The sequence below is a fragment of the Accipiter gentilis genome, chromosome 2 (genome assembly GCF_929443795.1).
Source record: "Accipiter gentilis chromosome 2, bAccGen1.1, whole genome shotgun sequence".
Lineage (NCBI taxonomy): Eukaryota > Metazoa > Chordata > Aves > Accipitriformes > Accipitridae > Astur > Astur gentilis.
In genome coordinates, this window is record NC_064881.1 from 10162215 (window position 1) to 10179222 (window position 17008).

General features: G+C 36.0%; 1 protein-coding gene across 3 annotated transcripts in view; it reads left to right on the forward strand.

Annotated features, from left to right (window-relative positions):
- Window positions 1–17008, forward strand: part of SNTG1 (syntrophin gamma 1) — a 354767-nt gene that overhangs the window by 331270 nt on the left and 6489 nt on the right. For all 3 annotated transcript variants that reach the window (XM_049817320.1, XM_049817330.1, XM_049817340.1), the window contains one exon: window positions 8499–8609. In XM_049817320.1, coding sequence (XP_049673277.1) covers window positions 8499–8609 — 111 coding nt within the window. The remainder of the gene's footprint in view (window positions 1–8498; window positions 8610–17008) is intronic.

Here is a 17008-nt window from a genome sequence, read left to right on the forward strand (position 1 = left end):
GAAAGGAGAATGAACAGTTTTTAAGACTACCTAGTTAAATCAGATTCTTCCAACATTACGGAAAATAATTTCTTAATTCAGCTAAACAGTTTGTAACCTACCAAATGTAATTACGGACATAATAGAATTTCTCTTCCTGCACATTAAAAAGTAGTAACATGTATACTTGTGCTCTCGTTCTTCTGTAGCACTCTCTAGAGCCAAAGCTCCAGTGAAAGATCTCATCTTTTTTTTCTTATTAAGGATGTATAGTTTGAAAGAGAACTGTGACATATAGGCCAAGCAGACATTGGCAAATGTTTGACTATGATTAATTTCTATCATGTAGTCCTTCATTTCTAGTAGTGATGTACCTGGAGTGAAAAGGCCACCTGCCTTCTGTGCTGGCATACATGGAAGTTCAGTGAGTGTACCCACAGCATCTCTTCCACTGGGGACTTCTTCAAAAAATGTCCACCAGCTTTAGTGCAACTTCGTTTGCATTATTTGAAGTACAAGATGTCAAATAACATCCTCTTACTGAACTTCCCTCTTTCTTCCTTGCTGGTATTCTACTAAAAGTGAATTTAATTAGTCTTTGTGAATACCATTTATTCTTCTTTCTCCTGGCTGCCTAATCAAATTTTCCAGACTCTGTTTAGTTACTCCTTGCACTAGAAGGTGTCTCAGTATACAGCATCTACTCCAGGCATAATTTTTCTTTTGAGATGTTTTAGATACTAAATGTTTGGGGTTTTTTTAAATTACAAAATTTCCAAAAAGGTGCAAGAAGTTCTGTTGCAGGTGTTAGATGTTATAAATCAAATTTTACGCTAGGCCACTTTTGCAGCATTGTGTATCAATGTCTCCTGGAAAACATTTCTCCCAAGACCTGAACAATTACAGCACATCTATACAGGCCCTACATTTGTCTAACATTAGCTAGTATATATATGTCTATGTCTTAATGATCAAATATAACTCTTTTGTGGGTGATTTATGTTAGGTATGGACATACACAAATATTATGATAATCATTTACAAATAAGTTTTTGCAGCCAGTGTAGCCACCTTAAGAATTAAGGATAGAGACTGTTAGATTAAAAAGCATAACAAGATGTGTACAGAAGTTCGTCTAACTACTATTCTGAAAGTGATCCAATGTATAAAACTACTTAAGTGGCATTCAATAACTTATTTTTAACATGTTTCTAGCAAAGAAATTGTCTACTCTTCAAGGGTATGGGTGTATATACATAGACATAAGTATGTTACATATGTTTCTGTTTATAATGACATTCATTAAAGTTGTTTTCTGTAGTTTGCATATTTGCATCATAGCTTGCATGAATAATGTATGTATTTGTTTGTGTGATATAGCTATGTATTTGTTTTGCAATATACCTACATGTGCAAAGTGCTATGTCTGTACTCCATCACATTTACTGCTCATTAAAGCAGCAGTCAAAAATATATATTTTTCAGAAGAAAAAACAATCGTCCCTTATAGGACTGAAAATAAATTAGTGCTGCTGAATTATATGGTGATGCTAGAACAAAGTAACGAAAGGCCACATAATGGCCCACGAGGTGCATATCAACAAAGTTCAGTGTACCTGTCATCTGTTCTCTTGCAGACACCTTGCACAGTGCATCAAAAAAGGGAATATGCTGCAAACAATAAATAGCATTGCACATATATTTAATTTGTTTTTCATAACAAAAGGCTACTAAATAACACAGAACAGAATTTCTCTTAATTTCTTTAGGAACAAACTCCATGTTTTCTAGGGATACATGCCTTAAGGTCTCTCTCTTCATGCAGCTAATACACACACAACATATTGAAACAGAACAGTATGTAAAACCCCCCTTGATATCCAAATTTCAGTAATAGAGAAGGCAGAAGGAAACCAGGCTCACTTCAAGGTGGAGATTTAATAATGTAACTCTTGTGAGCAAATATTTATTCTGTGCTTAGAAATTGAAATGCTGAACAATAGCTACTATAACTGTAATATAAGCCATCAAGCATGGTTCATACAGTTTTATGTACTGTGGCTAGAAACAAACAAATGTTGGTAGCTCATCCATCAGTACTAAGCAAATAAACTGTAGTCTTTTAACATTCTATGTACCTTCAGTAATGGACAAGAACAGTTATTTTATTGGGGCTGACTTTCTTGCTTTTTTCCTTTGTCTCATTTTTGTTCTTTATCCTCTGTGTCCTCCCCTGTCTTTCCCTTCACAGTTATAAAGCCACAGCAGTTGACAAAGGAAATTGCCTTGGACCATAATTCTTTTGTAGTAAGACACTCTCCAGAGATCGGTAACACAGTAGAACTGAGCATGAACAAGATCTTAATCCTACTCAGTTCCCTACTGCTGCTATCAGTATGGACAAAGTGTCACTTTGCAAGAATGCAATCTTTCTCAATTAGGTATGAGACAAACAGCCAAATTAAGGTGTATCCCAGGTGCCTGAAGACCCAATTACTTTTATTCTTGAAAATAAGGACCTACAAGGCATCTTCTCTTGATTTAGTTTGACTTGTAGGAGTATTACTTATTTTAGTCAGATGACAAACAACATTAGCTTGAAAGGTGTCCACTGAAATTTAGCATAATTCTGTAATATATGCTATAAAAAATTGTCTTACAAAGATAAACAGAAGAAAGATTTAATCAGAGTATCAAGAAAAACAGAGGCAGTGTTGGAAAAGTACAGCTACAGCTTTCAGAAGATGTGATGGAAAAGACAACAAAGGGATTTGCTGAAACTAGTATTTGAAAAGCGACCTCTGACATCCTTTCCTTTATAGAGATGCTTTCTTTATTTACTCCACCATTTACAGGTGATCTGAGATGTAGCTGTCTAATCATTATAAAACAATGACAGACTCTTCCAGATTTTTTCTAAGCATCCTAATGAAGGCCAAAATTCTTTTGCTATTACATAATAAAATCTATACAATCCATGTCAATGGAAAGTATAGAGAAAACCTGTATTCGGTGATGTGCACTGGCAGGTGAAGTGACGCCGTTGCAGTATATGGTGCAAACACTATTTCACAAGTTCGTTAAGTGTAAATGGTCTTTTTGCAAGAACAGAATTGGTCCACAGTGCATAATCCAATATAGAAGAAGCAAGACTGTTTAATAATAAATTGAAGGTTGTTCATCACTGAAGCCATAGGACACAGATTAATTTTGTTCTGGTTGGAGACTCTCACGTTGGAAAAATACAGCTTTTCTTTCCTAACGCCAATGCAAAATGCCCTGTATGTCCTTGCTAAATCATATAGCTATCACAGAGTTATGGACTAGTCAGACACTCATATTTCTGTGCATATTCCTTAGAGTATGGTAAGTAAAAATATAGAGACACCTATTTATTCTATCTTTGTTTGGTAATCCAGTCTCTGTTTATGGTAAATTAAGCTCCTTGACCCAAAACGGACAAAAACCCCTAACCAACACTCCCGATCATACCCTAAACTAATTATGATGCATTCCCACTCTTCTGATACTATTATGTACGCAGAAAGTGATTTTTTTGATGAGATCTCATCAAAATTGTATGTAGTTTAGCCCAGGATTCTGAAATGATGGGAATGAGTAGCAAAATGACATCTGATATGATTGTGAAAATATTTTCTAAGATCCCTTGCTAAATATGTGTTCTAGATTTAGCACTAGTGCTAACAATAGAAGCAATATGATTTTCTTCATTTGTGTGACTTTGGGGAGCATCAGCAAAGTATTACAGGTACTGAAGTCAATAGCTTTTATTCCATGTGCCATTTATATAGTGCATTTATGTCCCATTTATTAAATAAAAATATGCAGGCAGAGAGCATCCTGGGGTAATTATTGCAAAATAACACTAGCAGAAGATAATAGGCAATAATTTGGTTACAAAGACTCAAACAAATGAGTCCTAGATGATTACTTATAAATAAAGTATTTCTCATTAAAAAGTATTGGTGGAGAATCTTGGTCCCAGATATGTCAAAGGAAAAAAAATCCTATTAATTTCAGTGAAGACAGGATTTCGCTTTTTGATGATGTCTTATTACAATAATTTAATAACATCTCAAGAGAAGTCTTAAATCTAATTTGTCAGCTTGTCTGCACTGTTTATTTGTTTGCATTGCATTCTAGTATTCTTTGAAGTTAATTTTATTAAATGGTATAAAATGTAAAAAGCAGCCTAAGCGATCTACGGATAATAATTGGGAAAAGGATTTATATCTTATTGGTTGTTTTCAATGTTATGCATGATACATACAGTATTTGTTCAATGAGATTGTCTTCTTACAGTGCATTTCTCAAAACATAGATTAACTATGTCGGATTTTTCATGACCACACTGGATGCATTCAAATTGTGAAGTTGGTGATATTTTCAGTATGTGCTATTACCTTCGTCCCCAGTTTCTAAATTGGACTGCTTGCTGTTATTCACAAGTTCTGTCTCTACTCATGGATTGAGAATTCCCTTTTAAAGGCAATAAACAATGCATACTGAGTTCTCATCTTGGTCTTCCAGCAAGGCATAATAAGATGTGTGCCTCAACTTGAGAAGTGTCTCAGGGTCCTCACAAGTAGCTGATGCCAGCATCTACCAAAGAATCTTTTTTAATTTAGTTGCAATTTGTGCTTTAAAAGGAATTGCTTGCCTGGTCTACCTGACAAATCTATTTTAGGGTAAATGAAAATTTACTGCTTCCTAAATATGCTATATATAGTCCTGCAAAATATTCTCAGTAATGCAGGTTACGCACAGTTATTGAGGATTATACAAGGAAAGCACTTGAAGAGAACAGGATGCTTTTATTAACTAAAAGAAGCCCTATCAGAATGTATTATACAGTGTTAGGCTTAGTAACACTGCATCTTCAAACCAGTAAGTGTTTCTGCTTTTATTTTATAATTCATAAAAACTGATTTAAGAATAATTCATATGACACATGTTTAGGTTTTTGGCAATTTGTGAAAAAGCCAACATGTTTTACACATGTACTTACTGCTTAGAAGTCAATCTATACATAAATATATATATTTGTACAAAATTATGTTAACTGTCTGAAGCAAGCATTCAACAGATGGTTCTGAGGAATGTTCAAAAACATGAAAAAATAATTCACTTGGCTTTGACAGTGGTATAGATCGGTATCCCCAAGGGTACCTATTCCTAACACAGGAGAATTAGCCATTAAAATTAGAATTCAGAATAGTCACCACCGCAAGCAGTGTGACACTGAAGTCAGCCCATATGAACATGAAAGATAACAACATGTGAAACTCTCTCTCTCTCTCGTGTTTTCATGTCACTGCTGTAGCTACACATCTCTGTGAAACTGGGTGCTTAGGTGAACAGGTCTTGCTTCTCCTTTCTATTTTGGCACTATGAGATAGTCACTGGAAAAAGATAGCTCTGGCCCCTGTTCACTGCTTATGCATTTTGCAGTAACGAAAATGAAAAAAACCCAAAAACCAAAAAACCAGCCAGAACATATGAAACCGCAAGAGGAGGTAACCCAGGGATCCCAAAGATACTGTATTTTAAGAGAGTGATCTGACTGCTGGTCACAGCATTCTGCATCATCTTGTATATCTGCTACACATGCAAAATGTGCAGTTCTGGCTACACAGGGCAGCCCTTCAGCTTCTTTGGTAGGAGAAAAGGAATTAAATGGGTCTTACTGGGTATATGCTTAAATAATTAATCCAATTTTAGCTGTCTAGAATTTGGACATCTAAAGCTAGCTGTTACACCTCTAATGTAGTGTGGTACACTCAGGTGTAGACACATCCAGAGTGTATCAGAGTGAACCAGTATTCAAAACAAGTTCAAACCCAGTTCAACCCAGTTCAACCCAGTTCAAACCAAGATGAAGGAACTGTTACTCAGAAATTCTCTAGAACAAAAGATGTAGCCAAGATGACTAGCTTGAATGTTTGAAATACTTTGTATTCCTGACTTAATAACTTAAAACTCACAATATTTCCCCACACTTATTTTTGCAAAAGGAACCCTCCTTCATGTGGACATCTCTGGGAAAAAATGTGTGCCATTTGTTGAAGATCACTCTAAAGAAACAAATGGTTCTTTCATTTGGGAATCACTTCATGCATTGTGAATGACTTTTTTATTCATTACACTTTAGACAAAGAGTGTTTAATAGTCTTTGTGAAGTATGCTGTTGGACCGTCAGTTCTAGGAACCTGTTTTGATATCCTGATGGAAGAAGTGCAGTCTTGTTGGAACTAGTCTCGGGAAGGATTTCCTCCCCTCCATGCTGTAGACCTGATTTTGCAATGTACTTGAGTAAGAGCCATTGCTAAGCAGGGGTTTCCAAACCCAGTGTTATACATAAACTGAAGTGTGTTCTTGAGTCATGCCTGTGGTTTGGTGAGACTGTCATTCTCTTTCCTCTGAATGGGAATGAAGTGAGTGACAAAACTGCATGGGAAATGCTGAAGTACTGTAGTTCTGTACATCCTTCGTCTTGAGCCAAACTTAATCTGATCAGGAATGAGGCCAGGTACCCTGGGATTTTGCGTGCCCATCTAAGGGTCCTTGTCACTACGGCATCTCTCTCCTGGCCTCCCCATACATCATCACAGAAGAGAAAGATGATAGCTCATTTCTTTGGTTGTTGTTCTCCTGAGATAAAGAGACTATCAATGTCCTTTACATTTCTCATCTAGGAAATGACATGCTTAAATAGATTGGCTGTTCCTGCAGAAAGGCAATGGTCTTGATCTTCCGACAAGATCTGATGAGTTACGTAGGTCTGTGCAAAAAAGGCATTTACAATGTAGGTAGAAAATATGGCCACCAGAGTCGTATACTGGGTTGTTTTGTTTTGTTTTTTAACTGACTCGCTACAGGATGTAAGTAAACATCATTGATCAAGCAAGGTGAGAGGAATTGCACACACTTAGAGATGAGGGAAACTATTCTATTTTATGTAGCACAGATTGGTGGGCTCAGGATGACAGCATTTGAAACAAATATGATATAATTTCACATAAATTGCCAAATTCTTCTAGTGTATCTGAAGCAGAATGTCCTTAACTCTGTTTATGGTAGGTGGGAGCTCACCTGTCACATACACAAAGAGAATGAAAGTGGCGCTAAGATTAGGGTTTTTTTTTATCTGGAGGGGACAAATAGAGAGAGAGAATTTTGGGGAAAATAATTCTGGCACTTGCTTTGTGTACTGTGCACAGTTAAGATACTGTCCTTCAGGTTTTTTTCCTCTACAAGTTACTACGACAAACACAGCTAACTTTATTTAGCTTGGTGCAGGTTAGAGATTTTTGCCAGTCATTAACATAAAGGGATCAACACATCCTGAAGCAAACGGACCTGCATAGATTTAGAACAGATAAAATTTGATCTCCCTCATATTCTGTTTAATTTCAAGTAGATGCAGACAAAGGGCACAGGTGGAAGTGTCATGCTACACACTGAGAAGTCATTTACAAACCCTTAGACAAAAGAAAATGGAACAGCGCTTCTTGCCTTAAGTTTCTGTGTTGTCCAATGCATGTGACATTAACGTCTCCTCAAAGTAACAGCACAATCTGAGTGAGCATGACCTTATAATTATGTGAAATGCTACTGAAATCACAAGAAAAAAAATGTTAGTTAGTGCTTCAAAATATCTGGAGTGTGTGTGGGGGGGTATCTTTAAATGAGGCTAAGAAGATAATAAAAAATATCTCTTTTCCACTTTTAAGCAAAGTAGTTTGAAATGTATGGGGTTTTTTTTACATAAATTCACATTAGACATAAAAAAAAAAAATAAATACAGTTTTTCTAGCCAGCTGTAAATTTTATTAATGCCTTGATTATTCTGTAGAGCAATCTGTCTTTTTTTTCAACAAGACACAATGTAATTCATAATATAAGTACTTGAAAGGCCACTGATATGCTTAGAATAAATGATCTGCTTAAATTCCTGATTAAAGCTCTCATAAGTAAACTTAAAATAAGTTTTCATTACAGGGTTTCCTTCTGTTATTTTATCATTTAGAAATAGATATTTGTTTTTAATTTGATATGCCTTTTATGTTAATACAACTAGTTTTTTTTAATGTGGAAAAAAAAAGAGAGGACTTCTATGACAGGTTGTCATTTCAGATGGAGTAGGGAATCCACAGATTACCAGTGGAAAAAAATCTTTGGGTTTTGGCATGACAATGAATTTACTAACCCTCTCTTTTTTTTTTTGTTTAATCAGGATTAAATATAGATAAAGGAATTTCAGAGTGAATTTCACAAATGTAGTCTGACTGATTGCAATCAGACATTCCCAAAATATACTACATCCATATAATCAAAGGGACATCAGACCGCATAACACTAAATTGATTTAATTATATACCATAGAGGGGTTAAAAATTCCCTTGGAAGGAGATCAGCTATTTCTAATACAATTTTCAATGATAACTACACTGACTTGCTTGTGTATGCGTTTTTATGTTTCTTTTTTTTTCATCTAGGCCATACTTTGGAGGTACAAGTTTTCCCAGCTCAAAGGTTCTTCAGATGATGGGAAGAGCAAAATCAAATTTTTGTTCCAAAACCAAGATACTAAACAAATTGAAGCAAAGGTAAAAACAATGCATTGTTTTATAATGGCAATGTACATTAAAGCCAGTTATCAAAGCAGCTAGGGAAATGGAGGAATAAATTGAACTAAATTACTTAGGAATATTAGATTAATGCACAAAGTCAAAGAATGCAAAGAAAACCAAAGAATTTCCAAGAAAAGAAAACTGAATCTATTGCTTGGATTTTTGCAAGTTTGAAGTCTTTTGAAAGGTGTAATTACATTAAAAAATAATAAAAAGCAGGACTCGCTAAATCTGGGTTTAGGCACATTTGCCAACTGTCCTGTTGGCTGATATTTTGAAGGCCCTGTTTTTCACCCTATACTTGTATCATGAAGAAATGGTGCAAAATATAACCTTAAGTCAACCCAGGGACAAAACCCAGCAAAGGTCTAAAAATCTGTTTTTATTTGCAGAGCAAAAAAGTGTGGATTAAACACATATGCCCTTACAAAACTGAAGCTTTGTGTCTGCGTCTAATTCACAGTCAGAAAAGTTGTATTTTCAGTTGTTCTTTTGTTATAAGAGTTAATTTATGAAAACAGTAACCCTGAGAGATTTATGCTTAGTTTGATTTATGTCTTCTGAGAATAGAGCATTTACTGTCCCAGTGTGTGTGAGGAGAAGTGATCTCCCAGGATCTTTGATAACTGGAACTGCCTTAGAGTCTGAATCAAAGGTCTTTTTTACTAGAATCCCAATTTTTGTGTAAACCTAAAGACTATTTTCTTGGTGATCTTTAAGCCTTACTTTTGAAGCGTTTGCTATACCATTTTTCCTGACTGTGTCCCAGAGAAAACTGCTGAATGAATGTGATAACAATATGGTTCCATAAGCAAAAAGGAAGCGGTTAAATAAATTGTTGTCTAAAAGGGCTAAAAATGCACAGCATAATAAAGTATGTAAAGAAAAAAGGCATTGTCTTGGGGGCAGTTTTGAGTTTAAATGCAAATAGCTACATTAAGCAGCTGGTTTTCCTTCCTGCATGTCACTTTATGTTTGGTATTAATTATTTTCTACCTAACAGCTATTTGCTTGATTTTGAATGCTGTACTCAATACAATAAAAGTATGTAAAAGCTCCCATTAAATCAACAGTAATGAAATGTTGTGCACTGTGGCTTTCAATACCTTCATGTTCTGCTACATCTCGAAGATAAATATTTTCTTATTTCCAATTTCCTTTAGAAATTGTTTTAATAGTACAGAATTTCTATTCATCTCTAATATGAAGTCATAGCTTAACAACCTAATGTTGTGAGGATGATTTTCTCTTAAGCAAGTAATTGGAAACTTTTATCATGCTCCTAAGGACACCTGAAGGATGAAACTCGTCATTATTTTTCTAACGTCTAACTGCTATTGCTGTTGTATGAACACATGATTTAGGACTAAAGAAATTTCATGGGAATCCAAGAATGGGACAGTGTTTCTTTTTTTTCAGTAAAAATATAATAAATTTTAAACATTAAATTAAATTTAAAAAATAAAAACAACGTATGAAATATAGATTTTGAAGAAGAAAAATAGTTTTCATCAAAATGTTTTCATGTTTTAAATTAAATGTCATGCAAATCACTTTATAAGCCTTAGAGATATCATAATAAGTGTCTTTATCATACCTATTGTTATTCCCACTCAAACTGAATAGAGCTTTATTTCTAGGAAATTTCATCTTTCTACCTTTTATCATAGTAGAAATTCTACCTTCTACCTTATGAAGGCAGAGTATTATACAAAGTTGCTAGCATACTTATAAATATGCTGTCATGTTCCCTGCTTTCTTCTCTTTATTATAAATAAAAATTTTCACATCGATCAATCTGGAAATAAAAATCTGTTATTTTTAATTAATTTCCTTGGTGATCAAAGCATACCAATTATATAATGATCAAAAAAATGACAGATTATATTGTCTTTGGAAGGTGCTACGGCATTTATGGTAAGCACTTCTATGCATTCCAATTTGTTTACATATGAAGTATGTTGTTTAGTCTAAGAAACATGGATAAATGTGGCTATAAAATGAATGTGAAGATTCTTGGGTCATATTTTTTCAACTTTGGTTAGTTTAAAATTCTATGGATAGGTCCCTTCAGTATCCTTTAAGCCTTTCATGGATTTAAAACACTATTCAGCACGAGAAGAGGTAGAACAATCTAGGCTCTATTTTTTGGACTTTACTAGCATTGCAGAGAGAGAGGTATAGCCATTTGGGGAACTCTTGAGTAATTAGGAAATGTTAATCAGATTTTCAGAAATGCTTGTAATGCCAGGTTTCATGCATACTGTATGCAGGCTTCATTTGGAATCAGATGACGGGAATTTTGTAAAACATCTGTTAAAGGTTGTGATGAATATTCATGGCCACAGCTATCGTCACTTGTTACATGCAGCTCTGTGCTTCAGATGGCCTGGACACCCACTGTTGCAAGGGGAAATACAGTGTAACATTTTCTTTACGTAAAGATAATTTTTTGTCAGTTATATTACACACGGAATAATCAGAATATAGTGAAATGAGAGCTCACAGCTGAGAACAATCCCAAAAAGCTGACAAACCCATTGCCCCAACATGTTAGGGCTCTTCACTTCTGCATTCTCAAGCAGAAATGTGGAAGCAGGACATGGCAGGTAACTTTCATACAGCTTAAGACAGTCACTAGAACTAAGAGCGCTTTTTCCGCTCCATCATGTACACTAACACACTCTGTGCAGAACCTGCTGTGGCGTATGCATACCTGATCTGAGACTTCTGCTTTTCTTGCCTCTAACGTCTGTATTCCTCCATCTCTAAGTTTCAGCTGCAGCACTGACAGAATGTGTTAACATATTTAATGCACTATAATTCAGTTGCTCCCTGCAAACGTGAGGTCGTCTGGCCATAGGGGGGTTTTTGTTGTTATTGATTTTTTTTTTAAATACTATTGCTTTCATCATGGTCGACAGCCAGCTGAATATGAGCCGGCAGTGTGCCCAGGTGGCCAAGAAGGCCAATGGCATCCTGGCCTGTATCAGAAATAGTGTGGCCAGCAGGAGCAGGGGAGTGATCGGCCCCCTGTACTCGAGTGCTGTGTTCAGTTTTGGGCCCCTCACTGCGGGAAAGACATTGAGGTGCTGGAGCGTGTCCAGAGAAGGGCAACCAAGCTGGTGAAGGGTCTAGAGCGCAAGTCTAACGAGGAGCAGCTGAGGGAACAGGGGTTGTTTGGCCTGGAGGAAAGGAGGCTGAGGGGAGACCTTATCGCTCTCTACAACTGCCTGAAAAGAGGCTGGAGTGAGGTGGGTGCTGGTCCCTTCTCCCAAGTAACTAGTGATAGGATGAGAGGAAATGGCCTCAAGTTGTGCCAGGGGAGGCTTAGGTCAGATGTTAGGAAAAATTTCTTCACCAAATGGTTGTCAAGCATTGGAACAGGCTGCCCAGCAAAGTGGTTAAGTCACCATCCCTGGAGGTATTTAGAAGCCATGTAGACGTGGTGCTTAGGGACATGGTTTAGTGGTTATGTGGCAGTGTTAGGTTAACACTTGGACGGGATACTCTTAAAGGTCTTTTCCAGCCCAGATAATTCTATGACTCTATGTAATTCCTTCCTGTAAAAATATAAGTTATCAAAATCCAAATGCTTCCTGCCTTCCTTCGTTTACAATGCTGCAAATTTTGTGTATCTCATGCTATCAATCACACGTGTGTGAATATGGCATGTTGTATCTGTGCAATAATATTTTTTTGCTTTAGAACACTTATTCATTACCTAGAGAATTAAGACTGTCAGAGTGCTTAGCTGTTGAATTTTGATCCAAAGTATAAATAAATTTGTTATTATTCTAGAAATACATTCAGACTTGTAGATGGGCATTGCTTGGAAAAAAAAAAATTATGCAGCAGCATTTTAAATTTTAGCCATACTGTCTTGATAATCGCCCAGCATCTCCTCTGTATTCTGGTGGAATATACAGAGATATCACTGTTAATGTTAGAAGAATCTAGGAAAAATACTTTTTGAGAAAATATGCAGAACCACATCCATTCATCAGTCAGCTTTTTTTTTTTTTTTTTTGAGAAACACACTTGCCACCAGAGTTATATTCCTAAGTGATAGAAAGTCCTTCACTGACACTGAATAACTAATATTTTTATAATGCTGTCAATTTTTTTTACAGCGTGCTTCATGCCTGACTTAAAATTCAAAATGGCAAGCTTTAAGACACACAACATGTGCTATGGATTTAGTTACAGTTTAACCAGATATAGTTCTTTTCAGCTTGAAAATAATTTAAGCTATTTAAACACTTGCATTAGTCTCACAGATATTCTCTCTTTTTTCTGTAGAGCCTTTGTACTGATGCTTTTTTTTTTGACTCCTTTGTAAGTAATATCATGTTACTATAAAGATAGATAATGTAGTATAAAAGAAGTGTTTCCTTATAGGTTTAAGCAATTCCAGTCTGAAAAATCTGAACAGTAATTACCATAGGTCACACTAGTGGGTCCATGGCAGGGTGCCTGGATGCAAACACCTAACTCTGAAGGTTTCTAAGGCAAGGTCTAAGCAGTTTCTCAGAAGAAAACCACTTAGGGGCAACATTAATCACTGATACCCCTTAGACATTCCAATCTGTAGGTTATTTCCCAGCTGTCACTCAGCAGGAGATATTGCACAAGTTTGCACAGTCAGACAGAATTTTTCTGACTGAGAGCTAGAAAATAGAGCTGTCAGCTTGGCAGAACATGGAGCCTACGTGTCCCTTTCCTTCGTTCTTCCTGAGCTGTTGGGGTTGGGTTGAAAAAACCAAGCAAAGAAGGGCAAAGCTTTCTCCTTATCTGTAATACACAAAGGGATTCACTTAGGTACTTTCCTATCCAATTTCCTATTTGTTTAGCTATAGTTTAATGACCCATTAGTGCCTCTTCGGTATCACAGCAGCTTCCAGTGGCTAACAATCTCAGGACTGTGATAAACACAGAGTGCTGTGCTCTTCAGTTGTACCTGGCTAAGTATTGGGCCATCAAAATAGAAACTGCTTTATATTTTTCTGACAAAAATGAAGAGTATCTTAAATCTATGAGAGATCCTGTTTCAATATGTATATAAATGCTCCCAAACACAGAAGTACGTAATGGATATAAAAATCAGCATCAATGCCGTTCTTCTTACTACATGCAATTTCTATTTGAATTTTGTAAGTCAAAGCACCAATCAGTAATTTCCGGGAACTGAGAGTTTCTGTGCCTTGTAAAACATGTGTATAACTCAAAAGCTACCCTTTGGTCTGTGCCTTCACCTTTCTCAATTTGCAGGGCTTTTTCACAGCTCAACAGTTCTGTCAGAAAAACTCAGGTGAGGTCACACAGTTGTGCTGCATCATGTGAGCTTTTGTTCATAGACTAGCTGAGTCCCTAAGCTGAGTGTTACAAAATGGAAGTGAATAGAAAAATCAGCACATCAGGATGAAGATCGAGTCAATTGTATTTGCCTATTTGAATATGGCGAACAGAAGAGGGTGGAAATATGGTATCAGCAAAGGAAGAAGTGTAACTTCAAGGATTTAGCAGTAATAATTATTAATTAATACTACTTTAATAGTAATTAATGCCAATTAATTTGTAGTTGAAATTATCTTGTATAGAAATCTAATCTAAAATAAGACAAATAACCTGAGTTACTGCCATTGTAATGTGAACAAAATGCTCATTTTCAAGTGTTGCAAGGTGTCTTGATGGATGCCTGCACCATTTTCCAGACTGACATTTCTGCCCGTTTGAAGTATATTCTCCAAAATATAATTTTAAATTAATCCTTGTTCTTAGCCTTGAGGATTTTTCTGTGAGCATTGCAGCACTCTTCAAATTTTGAATATCATCTTTAAATGGGTTTTTAACATTCATCCTTAAGATTTTTACAGAGTGATTGCTCATTTGCAGTCACTGCATTCTGAGTTCAGATTTCTGACCTGTGTAGGTTTGTGTGATTCAATTTTTAGTTTCCCCATGTCTTGCACATGGATTATCTGTTTAATATCTATTTAGATCAGATTCTATGCTAATATTGAGATACCATGTAACACCACATTTGATGAAAGAATAAATATCTTCTCATATCAGCACTTTATATTTAGATGAAAGAAAAGATTTTTTCTAACCATATCGTGAATACCTACAAACTTACCACTGCTTGATTTTGTAGATGTATTGTTTGTGTAGTTGTATCTTTAATATAATGCAGTAAGACTTGTGGGTTGTTTTTTTTTTAATCTGGGGGCACTGTCTTTCTGTTTTCTCTTTCCATCTCCGTCCTTTCAATCCAGACTTTCTTTGTGAAAGGTTAGGAGAATTCCCGTACACTTCTGGCTGTGCTCAATGACTGCATCTGTCTCGCATACCCTTCTGCCCACTTACATTGTCCTCAGCAGAAACTGTGAATGTTCAGATTAATAATCTGGGAATGTCTGGTATAATGACAGCAACGTAGGGTGAGAGTAGTTTGATTAAGAAAGACCTTAGAAAGACAATTTGAAGACTAGAAGGTACACTGATATTCCTAGGAGAGTAGGGTCTTAGGTGAGGTGTACAGACAACAGTCTTGAAATTGGAATAACAGTAAATTGCGTACTTGTGCATGGACAAGTAGATGTGGCTTAAGTTGGGATTTCTTTGCTTTTTGGGGATTCAGAGCATTTGCTTTTCCCTACTGCTAGCAACTTTAATGGCTTCACTGAATACTTCAGGGTTCTTAGGGGTTGTCTGTTTGTTTATTTGAAACTTAATCCAAAGCTCGTTGTGCAATACACAATACCCTGCCTAGATGAAAGTGTATTCAGACAAGAGGATGACTGATGACAAAGTACCTACAAAAACAACCAGGGTGGCCAGGGGTGCACAAAAGCTAGTGGGTTCCCCTCCATCTGCTGGCAGTAGTGCAAACCCATGGGCAGCTAAAAGTGCAAGTTCACAGCAGAATTGAGGAAATGTTTTGTCTGTTTTGTTGGCAGCTCTACATGAAGTCTTACCTGTTCATTAAGCTTTCTTGTGATTAGGCTAATCTGCCAGAAAAGTGTTGCTCTTGATCGATCCCATACCCATCAGTCAGGCTGCTGTAAACTGAGCTGCAGCCATTAATCAGGCCCGTATGTACTCACCACATACCAGTCAGCCTACTGTGCTTCACACTGCTTTAATTTCCAGTTAAATATGCATGTGTACATTGAAATAGGAATAATGTTTCATGGCAAATAATAATCTAGCATTTGCTGACTTCTTAGTGCTCATCTTTGCAGTGGAGTAATTTTCGCGTTGAGTCATTACTACCAATAATAGTAATCCAGTGGGACCTTCAGAGGCTGTTCCGTTGCCTCACCATTATCCTTGAAGGTCCATTGAGCAATGGATCTTCCCAATGTGTTACTGTTGCAGAAATACCTGTGATAACTGTTGGTAATAATTGTACTAATGCACTGTGAAAATTCACTGTCCAGCAGCTGTAATTATGGTAGTAAGAACTTGCATCTAGTAGGGTTACCTAATTGACTCGAACAGTTCTCAAACTGTAACATTTGTTTTAATAGGCTTATCCTGTTGAGACATAGGGGGAAATGGATTCTTTCTACAGATAACACACAGAATTGATATTACAATTATTGCACTGTTCCACTGAATATTTATTCTCTCATCTTAAGTTTTAGGTTTATTTTTGTAGTACCAGAAAGATAAATAATATTATATTAATAAAAAGGAGGTAACTGAAAAGTAACTTAATTTGAATGACTGATAGTTCTTATTCTGAAATAGCTTCCATAATTCCTTGTTTCCTCATCTTTGAATTGCCATTGTTTTCCTATCTATGATAAACTTTCTTATGTTGAAATTTGAGGGAGGAAAAATACCTTTGGCATAGTGATAAAATTGCCCCTTCTCCCAAGGTTGCTAGCAAGTTTAAAACATGGAGTCTGTTCCTTCTTTTTTTTGTCCAATAATAGTAACCCTCTCGATGAAAACAGATCCAGAATATCACTGTGTGATAATAGCACTTTTTGAAAATGCCTTTTTTTTTTTTTTTTTTTTTTTTTTTTTTTTTTGTTAAAGAATCAGCATAGGTAAGATAATAGCTACTAGTGTGAGGTGATGTGATGAACAAATGTAACATATGTGGAACTCAGCATTATTGATCTTTGTGGGTACATTGCATATACAATAGTAGTCCAGAGATGTGTAGACTGTTACAGTCCAGTCATTAAATTTCTATCTAAATTAACCTGCAGAAGTGCCAGATTTGCATTAACTTGAGGGGGGAAAAAATCATATAGTGTCACTTTCCTTCCACTTTAGCTAGTAGGATCTCATATTTCTATGGAGGCACTTAAGTAAGAAATTTGTCTGTCTTAGCCTCTAAACAATTCTTTACTGAA